At 34.0% G+C, this 10,989-nt stretch overlaps 1 protein-coding gene across 4 annotated transcripts; it reads left to right on the top strand.

Annotated features, from left to right (window-relative positions):
- The first annotated feature begins 897 nt into the window (after positions 1–897).
- On the top strand, positions 898–9,355 carry dre4 (SPT16 homolog, facilitates chromatin remodeling subunit dre4). 4 transcript variants are annotated; one of them, XM_046617764.2, is made up of 20 exons: positions 898–1,317; positions 1,400–1,504; positions 2,170–2,334; positions 2,763–2,915; positions 3,001–3,147; positions 3,250–3,516; positions 3,598–3,933; positions 4,036–4,405; positions 4,495–4,693; positions 5,003–5,384; positions 5,514–5,696; positions 6,578–6,709; positions 6,846–7,015; positions 7,119–7,299; positions 7,395–7,473; positions 7,745–7,910; positions 8,079–8,165; positions 8,265–8,330; positions 8,396–8,515; positions 8,639–9,355. In XM_046617764.2, exons 1-20 carry the CDS (start codon positions 1,249–1,251, stop codon positions 8,643–8,645), a joined length of 3,384 nt encoding a protein of 1,127 aa, XP_046473720.1. In that variant the 5' UTR covers positions 898–1,248; the 3' UTR covers positions 8,646–9,355. The 4 variants fall into 4 exon arrangements, with proteins under 4 accessions (XP_046473720.1, XP_046473721.1, XP_046473723.1 ...); XM_046617765.2 differs by having other exon boundaries at positions 899–1,317; positions 8,399–8,515; XM_046617767.2 differs by lacking the exon at positions 8,265–8,330 and having other exon boundaries at positions 899–1,317; positions 8,399–8,515.
- Positions 9,356–10,989: the final 1,634 nt, after the last annotated feature.

Below are 10,989 nucleotides of genomic sequence, written 5' to 3'. Positions count from 1 at the left end.
TTACCACCATAAGCAATCACATATCCCTAAATATGTCTTCCTTCTGGAAAGGAGAGCCAAGTTGTGACTATGAAACGAGGACGCCGCTGAGATTCAAGGAAGCCTTCATCAAGGCGTCCTTTATCCTTGAGATAAGGAGGGACTATGAATACGGGTGTTAGCTACACTCGAGAAGCCGACGTACCTCCCCAGCAATCCCTAGTACACTACCGTAGTTCTTTTTACACTCGCGAGTGTAGAGTGTAGCTAGCACGAACAAACCTGATAGCTCTGTTCGTTTTAGTTACAATTTCTACACTTTTCACACTTTCCCTAGGAAAGGGCACCTTCCATTGGCTAAATTCAGGGTAAGTGTAAGAAAAGTGTAGAAAAGTGTAACTAAAACGAACTGAGCTACATATACATGTGGGGTATGTTCCGACATACACTGCGAGCACTGTAAGGTGTGACGTCAATTTAATATACTGCGAAGCCGTTCCTTTATAGTTAGCTATACTGGTTACTGTTTAAACGGAACGCAGTACAGTATACTGTGATCGACATTTTTTGGCGTTACTTTCATTTCATACATCATATTTGTTTCACACTGCAATAAACACAATTTATTCAAATTTTCCATATTTGTTTTTAACGACCGGTATTTTTAAATGACAATATTCAATAATAATAATTATCAATAGTGGAAGCTGTTAAATTTCTGAACGCTGTTGATCACGTGAGCAAAGCACTGATAGCACCTTACCTCGAAAACACCAGTGTTCAGAGTAGAAAAATGACGACGACTTATGACGTCATTTATTTCCCTAGGATACTGCGACTGTATACTGTCAGTCTATAACGGACCGAATTTCTCCCCAGTAAGGACACTGAACAGTGCTCGCAGTGTATATCGGAACATACCCGTGGTTGTTCCGGTCGGATATTACAGGGCTGTGAAAAACGCCTGTAAAAGCCACCATAACCACATTTCCGGAAATTCGGAAGGGATACAAGCTGCCCCTTCTTTCATATACAAACTCTCAGGCTTTGGTTGTAATCCCGCCATGTCCGCATCGGAAGTCGGAGTTTGAGCGTGCCGTCGGAATTTTGGAATCTTGGTAACACAAGTATGCGTGATGAGTTGAAGTTGAACGGTGTACCGTGAATGTTTCAACAAGTCTTATCATTCTCGCCTTAATTCAGAAGGAGTACGTCATCCTTCACGTAATAATTTATTGTGTACAAAGATCAACCTAAAAACTTTGTACCATGGCAAACGTATCTCTCGATAAAGACACATTTTTCCGGCGAATAAAACGCTTATACGCAGCGTGGAAAGTGAGTATAACGATGTTAGTCTCGTTTTGAAAACTTTTACTTAATACATTGGCCTTTATAAACATGTCTACTTCTTATACAGGATGGTGAATCCGGCACGGATGATAGTTTTGCGAAGATGGATAGTCTCGTGTCGGCGGTCGGAATTGACGAAGATATTGTATACAGCAAGTCTACAGCCCTCCAGGTATGATACTGATCATATAACTAAATTTATCAATTATCCATTCTATATTTCTAGATGTATAACTATCATAAATTGTTTTACAGAGTGTACAAAAAATTAATGTAAACAAACGATTAAATCCAAGTTGTAAACATTGTATTATTCTTGCTTAATTAATAAATTTGGCGAAACCTAGAGTTCATGGCATTTGGAAGCACAGTATAGTCAATTTAAGGTTCAATTTTGGCCAGACCTACTTTTAACGTTATTGATAGTTTGAATTCGTCATTAATCGTAACCATTATTTAACGATCTTATGATATTTGTATCATTTCACGAAAGGTGTCTCTGGTTTGCTGGTCTGTTATTGACTGCAATTTTCATAATCTTGTCATCCGGCTACGTATACTGATAAAAAGAATTTTATCAAGTCAAAGTTTATAATGTCAATGTAAAACTATGTTGAGAAAAATCTCTATTTTGCAAACTCAACTCCTTCGAAGTAATTCTAAAGTTCCAAAACATGGTTCTTTATTCTTCAATGTTTTGTTGCATCAACAATGCAAACTACAATCTTGTAGAATTTTGATGTCTTCGATCTTTCACATCTTTAAACATCAATCTTTTCAATAGTTCTTCATGCCGCATATCTATAAAATATTTAAAGATGCATGGAACTTTTTCAGACTTGGCTACTTAGTTACGAGCTCACCGATACTATTATGATATTAGCTGAAGACTCGATCAATTTTCTTGCCAGCAAGAAGAAGATTGAATTTTTACGTAGTGTAGAAAATCAGAAAACTGAAGACACTGGAGTCCCTCCAGTAAAATTGTTTGTTCGTGATAGGGTGAGTAATTTAACTGTAGCATTTATTTGGAATTGAAGTATACTTAGCTCGTTAGATTCTGACCATCTAGACTAAGCATTATTTATTTAAGATATGGTCATAATCTAATACCATAAGCAAAATAAATTCTATCTCACAATGAAACTCACTATTGATAAATAATGTTACTCGAGAATATCCTGGTTACACTTAAATAAGATATCGAACAATATTACACTATGAAGATCAAAAGACATAGCAGTAGTGCAAAGTAGAAAGCATGTAAAGAGACTTCATTTTTCATGTTTTATCGCATTTTTAATTGTTAGCAGTAAGCCTTGAGGTCTGGTTGGTATATTTTAGTGCGTTATTATTGATCATTTTATTTCAAATGCATTTTAAAATTGAAATAAATTTTTTAATCTGAAATTACATTATTTGTTATATAGACGGACGAGGATAAAGCTAATTTTGCCAAGCTAATCGAGGTAATAAAGAACAGCAAAAAGGGCAAAACTCTGGGAGTTTTTTCAAAGGAACATTACCCGGGTCCATTTATGGATTCGTGGAGGGCTGCTTTGAAAGCAAAATCCTTTGAAACAGTATGCTAATTTAATTGTATTCATTTAACCTAAATGCTTGAATTTTTTCTGTAATTTTATTTGTCAACTTTTTTTCTATTTTTAGGTTGACATCAGTGCCGCAGCAGCCTATGTAATGTGCCCAAAAGAAGACATGGAAATATTAGCTATAAAAAAAGCTTGTCTAGTATCGGTAGACGTTTTTACAAAATACCTGAAAGACCAAATTATGGAAATAATTGATTCTGATAAGGTACTGGAGTTTTTTTTTTCGAAAGTACACCTGAATCTAAATGACAAATCCTTCGACGTGATGAAACATTATTATGTTTATTCATAAGCTTGTGTTTTACAGAAAGTCAAACATTCCAAACTGGCTGAAGGAGTAGATGCAGCTATAACAAACAAAAAATATGTTACTGGAGTCGATTTGACGCAAGTTGATATGTGTTACCCTGCAATTATTCAAAGCGGAGGCAACTACTCTTTAAAGTTCAGTGTTGTTAGCGATAAAAATACACTTCACTTTGGTGTTATCGTCTGTTCCTTAGGAGTTCGCTACAAGTCTTACTGTTCCAACATAGTTCGAACACTTCTGGTGAACCCAACGAAAAGTATCGAGGTATAGAGTAAACTTCAGCGAATTTTCTGTATCAAATATGTTGTACTACTATTTGTTATCGAAGCCGTCATTTTTTCTCAGGACAATTATAACTTTCTTCTTCAATTGGAAGAGGAAATATTGAAAAAATTGATAGCTGGTGCAAAAATCAGCGAGGTATATGAGACTGGCCATCAATACGTCAAGTCAGAGAGACCTGAGTTATTGGACCATCTGACAAAAAACTTTGGATTTGCTATGGGCATTGAATTTAGGGAGAGCTCTTTGCTACTGGCTCCTAAAACGAATTCATTGGCTAAGAAGGGAATGGTTTTTAATATTAATATCGGTCTTTCCAACCTTGCAAACCCTGATGCAACTGAAAAAGAAGGAAAAATTTACGCCCTGTTTTTAGGAGATACAGTCGTGGTTAACGAGGTGGGGTCCTCATATTCAAAAAGTTATAAACTTTAAATACGAATTCTCAGAAGTACATTTACTAACTTATTATATTGAATGATAATTTGTATAATATTTCAGGGCCAACCAGCTACTGTCTTGACTCCATCTAAAAAAAAGGTAAAGAATATTGGAATATATTTGAAGGACGATGAAGAGGAGGAAGAAGAGGAAAGTGGCAAAGAAAATACACCAAAACCAGAAATTTTGGGACGAGGTAAGCGCACAGCCGTTATAGAATCAAAGCTGCGTACAGAACATAGTTCAGAAGAGAAGCGGAAACAGCATCAAAAGGAACTAGCGCAGCAACTCAACGAAATTGCAAAAGCTCGCTTGGCCCAACAATCTGGAGGAAAAGAAGAAGAGAAAGTGAGAAAATCTACCGTGTCTTATAAGAGTCTCAGTCACATGCCGCGCGAAACGGAAGTGAAAGAACTAAAGCTCTATGTTGGTAAGGATAATATGCCTACATTTGCTATTTCAGATGATCAAACGCCTGAAAATAGTATCAACAATACGCAATATTTGTTTTACTTTCAGATAAAAAATACGAAACCGTTATCCTGCCAATATTCAGTATACCAGTACCATTTCACATTTCAACTATAAAGAATATATCTCAGTCCGTTGAAGGAGACTATACCTACCTCAGAATAAACTTCTTTCATCCCGGGGCAACGATGGGCCGAAATGAAGGTGGTACCTATCCACAACCGGATGCTACGTTTGTCAAAGAAGTGTCAGTATATGATTATACCTTGAAAATGTTAAATATTGACAGAATTTTTAGTACAAATGATTATACTAAGATTACATTAAGTGTTGGATTATTTTTAATACCCAAATCAAGTACCGTATTGTTCCGATTATAAACTGAGGTTTTTTGTCATTTATAATACTCGCCAAAATCGCCCCCATCTTATACGTGGGTAACTAAGAAAAACTCCCTGAAATACTGTTCCAGAATTAGGAGTCAGCTTATACTCGGAAAACACGGGATTGACTGTAATATTGAAGTGTCTTTTATTTTCTTTTAAACAATTTTCAGAACATATCGAAGTACAAATGTCAAAGAGCCTGGCGAAATATCTGCGCCATCATCGAATTTGAATACTGCGTTCAGACTAATAAAAGAAGTACAGAAAAAGTTCAAGAATAGAGAAGCAGAAGAAAGAGAAAAGGAAGATCTAGTAAAACAAGATACACTTGTTCTTTCTCAAAACAAAGGAAATCCAAAGTTAAAAGATCTGTATATTCGACCAAATATTGTTAGCAAAAGGATGACGGGAGGTCTAGAAGCTCATACAAATGGCTTCCGTTACACTTCAGTTAGAGGAGACAAAGTAGACATTCTGTATAATAATATTAAAAATGCATTTTTCCAACCATGTGACGGAGAAATGATCATTCTTCTACACTTCCATCTCAAAGTGAGTATTTGAAAATCGCAGTTCGACAATTATAAATCGCAAATTTTCCTGTAAGTGTAAATTTCACTGTAATCTTTTTTACAAACCTAATCATCTCCTGATGTTATATTTATTTTTGATGGATTTCAGCACGCTATCATGTTTGGCAAGAAAAAACATGTCGATGTTCAATTCTACACAGAAGTGGGAGAAATTACAACAGATCTGGGGAAACATCAACACATGCATGACCGTGATGATCTAGCTGCTGAGCAGTCAGAACGCGAACTTCGTCACAAATTGAAAACTGCTTTCAAGAGTTTTTGCGAAAAAGTACGACATGGATGGTACATTTGAATACGTACCGTAAGGATTGGGTGAACCTGACCCATCACGCTGGTGATGAAGCTAACCTGTAGCATTTTACGTAAAGCCCTGAGTACCCTTGGTTGGCTGAAAAGGTCTGTTTCATCAAATCCTCATGGTATATCTTCTATGCTTTTGTATTTTACTCATTTCATCAGGGTCAATGTACAACATTCGGAGCAATCATAAAAACTAGGAATTTTAATAATCGGGCAGAAGTTGAAAGAATGAAGAAGATTTTTTTTAACTGATGAAAGAAAGTCTAGAAAATTCGTAATGTATGATTAACTTTCGTTTGAAGCGAAGTACACGAAGGATTTGAATCTCTTACGTTCTACCTATATCAAAAATTGAGAGTAGGAAACAGAATGACCAAAGACTCGGTGAATAACATTTATGTCTCACTGTGCACCAGAAACTTGAAGTTAATTTTGTCATAGTATTTTATAATGTTTAGCAGACCGTTAATTTCGTACAAACTTTTGTTAACGATGAGCAGAATGATGTGTATAACACTCTGACCTTGAATCATCTAAATGATCGTGCACATAATAATTAATGTTATTAGTAGAGGATTAAACATACATCTTATCGAGGTATCAAAAATTTTATTGCTTGCGAAATTATTCCGCCAAATATTTTTCGAATATATCTTGGAAACTTGGAGAATCTTGAACATTGAGCTAGGTTGACTAATCAAATTTGAAAACGGCCCAGAATAAGAAATTAATTTTTCTCGCTACCTTGAGCCCTGTAATTTGAAATGGATTGTAAGTTATTTCAAGCTGTTATAACTCTGCTACCGCAACCCAAATATTGAATCTCCTTTACTAATACTTGCCCTCTAGGTAGAAGGAATGACCAAGCAAGAGATAGAATTTGATACACCATTCAGGGAGCTGGGTTTCCCAGGTGCACCTTTCCGCAGCACCGTACTACTGCAACCTACAAGCGGTTGTCTTGTTAACCTTACAGAATGGGTAAAATATCAATATTACCAATACACAGTAGATAATTCATAATAATTACTCTGCTAAAATATATTGCTCAATTACTTGGTTTAGTATAGCTGTGTTTACTTCTGAAAATAGTATAACTAAAAGTGTATTATTCCAGCCCCCATTTGTGATCACACTTGAAGATGTGGAGCTCGTTCACTTTGAACGAGTTCAATTTCATTTGAAGAACTTCGACATGATATTTGTATTTAAGGATTACCATCGAAAAGTATCTATGGTCAATGCAGTCCCAATGAACATGATCGATCATGTTAAAGAGTGGCTAAAGTAAGTTGGACACTTGAATTTCTATGGTTATATAAATGTCTAAATGCTTAAAATGTCATAAAACGAGATGAATATTATTTTTAAAAAATTTTCTTCTTTCCAGCTCTTGTGATATCAGATACTCCGAAGGTGTACAATCCTTGAATTGGACAAAAATTATGAAAACAATCACGGATGATCCTGAGGGATTTTTCGATAGCGGTGGTTGGACTTTCCTTGACCCAGAGTCCGATGATGATAATGAAGATGTAGATGAAGAAGAAGAGGAAGATGATGCCTATGAGGTAAATTATAATGAATAGAGAGAAGATTAATGATAATTGTAAATTCGAAATGTGAATTACATCTTCTCCATTATCATATTTATTCCCGTTTTCAGCCAACAGACATCGAAAGTGAGGACGAATCTGATGATGACTCAGAATATTCGGAGGCTTCCGAAGATTCTGATAGTGAAGGTAATCAATAACATTCCTGATTTAAATTGTTCATTCATACTTCAACTCAAACTTACAATTATTAGTCGATTCAAAGTCCTAGTTTAATATTTTTCTACTTTATGAGATATAAGAATGCAATCTTTAATTACGTATAACATACGAGTATATTATTCCATCGCTTTATTGATAACATTTAACATGAAAGGAATAGGGATAATGTCGCAAGTATATAAATAAAAACCATATAACCCGTGATAATGATTTTCGATTACTCTGATTTTCACAACAGAGGAATTAGGAACCTCTGAAGAATCTGGGAAGGATTGGTCTGATCTCGAACGAGAGGCTGCAGAAGAAGATAAAGAAAGAGGAGACGTTCGATTTCAGGATGATTACAATAATGTTGGTAAACAAAAATCTGGGAAAGGGTCATCATCATCTCCTTCCAAGAATAGGTGTGTATAACTTTTCAAAAGTAGTGCTAAAGTTATGATAGTGATGAACAGAAAAATTGTACTTTTGTAGATGTGGTAAATCCATGTAAATAATATCGACTTCAATACATAATTCATTCCAATGAAAATAGTAAAATAGATACTTATCCTATTTTATTTATTCACAAGGCATAGTTCAAAGCATAAGAGTTCATCCAGTTCAAAGAGCAGAAACTCATCGAGCGGCAGAGACAGAAAATCCTCAGAAAAACACAGGTATTACGCAAACAACACTAAATAAAACCAAATCTTAATTTTTAATTTTTTATATTTGTGCTGCATTGCTACTAAAATGGAATTTATCATTTGATAAAGATCGGATCGGTCTCGGAGTGGAGGGTCACACAAGAAAGTGTCTCCTTCCAAATCATCCAGACACAGGTGATTCACATTTTCTCAACATTATTTTTCAAAAAAACTAAACTCTGTTCAATGTTTATTTCAAGTAGCCCCAAGAAGAGTGACAGACACGACAAACACAAATCTTCACATTCATCATCCAGTAGCAGAAAACGCTCCCGTGATCAGAGCTCTGAGAGAAATGGAAAAAGTTCCAAGAGGTCTAGGTACGTAAAACGACTAATGGGTATATGTTATTGTTTGATCACTTTATTTAGTGTTATTTTATTTATACGTCATTTTCGGAGTATGATATAATCGTTAAACTGATGTGTATGTTTATGTTACAGGAAATAAATCTTAAGCCGGGACTAATACAGTCTTAAACAGTGCATCACATAAACCTAAATGCGTGGTGAACATAAGCAGAACTTGATAATTTTTTTTTACTTTGTATATCCGTTGTATTGCTACTTTTAAGTATTACATTTTTTTTTTGCATACATTTCTTAGTATGCACATTTAATGATGTGTAATCACATAACGTCATTTTTCTTACTCGGTGTACAATGAGGCTTAAGAATCACTTACAAATATCTTCAACCGAGAAAAAAATGATAATGGTAAAGAAAAATTTTTAAAAACCATAGTCTATCGCTACCCTAAACGACACTGAATAATGATAATAATATAATAATTAAAAGAAATGTTATGGACTGAAAATCACAGCGAAAAACAACAATTATATGTTGGAATGAACAACAGCTTGTGATGCTTCATTCGAGAGGTCTGCAACTACTACAAGACTTACGATATTACAACTACATACACGTATGATTCGGAGGTCAAGTTCAATATTTATTTTCCCATCGAAGTTGTGCATAATTCCCATAAAAGATAGTGCAGAATAAAGTATCAAAATTCTTTTCGTTCTGTTGATATAATTTTGCCCTAGCAACTTAAGTTTATTGAATCTAAATAGCATTCTTCATTTTATTCCACGATCAAATATGTTTTATGATTTCCTCTTTAAGCTGAATAAATAATGATACAAATTCGAGCATAAACTGAAAATTTAAATGATATGGTAGGATTTTTTGTAAAATAATTTACAATAATTCTTATTTACTTACCGTTCACCAAATAACTACAGTTTGGAATTAAATATAATTTTAACGTGAAAACAGTTATTGCTATAATTATTAAAATACCGTAATTGAGCGCAAACTTTGTTATCTGAATTCAACTCACGTTCAACTTCATACATCAATATCCTTCTTGATTGCTCTATAAGTTATACTGCTAATTATAGAATTACAGGTAGATTTTTCGATTACACTAACAAATTAATTTGACGAAAATTGAAATTGTCAGATATTTTTATCCAATGGATAGTTAGCTATTCGAAAATTTATTTTTTAATACTTGCAATCAAAACAAAATTGAACTAATTTTCTGGGAACAGTCGAGAGATTCGATTCGTACATTCTACTCAATTTTTCAGATGTAAAAACGGTTTAATGTGCAAAAATTTATGATACAATTCTGAATTTCTGGTTGAATCAGATCGGTAATGTAGTTGGGTACAGATATGATGTACTGTCTTTAACAAAACTACAGATATTTCAATGCAACAAGAAGTTTTACAATTGAAGATATTAATCATATGCAATTGTACACGAGAAAAAACTGCATATTAGGCAACTTTTTATAATTCTGTTCAAATATATTTTCCTCTAACACTCTATAGATTCAAGCTCTCATCATTTGTAACTTATTTATCATTACTGTACAAACATTATCTCATGATTTTTATATCCCAAAATATACGCAACTTTCCTATATTTACTATAGCGACCGTCAATTGTTTTTATTAAATAAATGAAATATTGTGAAACTTACATCTTAGTAATTCTCACATTGTCCAGGTTATTGATCAACAAAATATAGGGATGTCTGTTTCCTCAGATTGGATTAATACTATGTATGTGTAATGCTGGTACTCCATACCGAATTTGAAAATCATAAATGTGCAAGCCCATCTTTTTTTCAGGCACCCAGTAGTACCACCTGCAAGAACACTCGTATTTTTCTTTCTTTCGATTTAACTTATAGTTTTCAAATATTGCATCGTTGAAGATCGATTTTTCGTGCCAATAGAAATTTAACAAAGAAAAATTAATTTTCTGATTTCGAAGTAGGTGAAAATAGCTGAAATTCTTCAATTTATGTAGATTCGTAGATATCAAATCTGTGTGAATTAAAATCTTGATCTCCGTCTTTCCGTGCAAAAGAACTTTGACTACAAATCATATCTAGTGCATTCAAGTTAGTTTATTGATTATTTATCTCTAATTAATATCGATAACACTGTAACGTGATATTCAAACTTTTCATCCAAGTACATAATTTATACGCAGTTATATAACTTGTATTATTTGTCTTCAAAAAATAATTACCGACGCCGTGCATCAATATGACGCGAAAGATCGAAGTGTTGCTTAACTACACTTGCATGGCATGAAGTGAAAGTGTACCTTTTAAACTGTGCTGTAACTTTCTCGGGACAGAATTGCCAAGTTAGATATATTATTTGACAAAATATCTACGTATTTTTATGCATTTATTTCATAACGCCGTTGAAATTAATCTTTCATATTGGAGTCAATTATCGCATGATTGATTTATCACAATATCAGTT

This window comes from Neodiprion pinetum, chromosome 3 (assembly GCF_021155775.2).
Source record: "Neodiprion pinetum isolate iyNeoPine1 chromosome 3, iyNeoPine1.2, whole genome shotgun sequence".
Classification (NCBI taxonomy): Eukaryota; Metazoa; Arthropoda; class Insecta; order Hymenoptera; family Diprionidae; genus Neodiprion; species Neodiprion pinetum.
Note: the sequence above shows the minus strand (reverse complement) of the source record. Positions and strands in the feature narration are given on the sequence as shown.

Excerpts from the sequence above, each read along its gene's own strand:
- dre4 (XM_046617764.2), top strand. The coding sequence starts at position 1,249 with ATGGCAAACGTATCTCTCGATAAAGACACATTTTTCCGGCGAATAAAA. Across the intron at positions 5,697-6,577 it reads TCAAGAGTTTTTGCGAAAAA|GTAGAAGGAATGACCAAGCA; the intron begins GTACGACATGGA and ends CTTGCCCTCTAG. Across the intron at positions 7,474-7,744 it reads CGAAGATTCTGATAGTGAAG|AGGAATTAGGAACCTCTGAA; the intron begins GTAATCAATAAC and ends TTTTCACAACAG.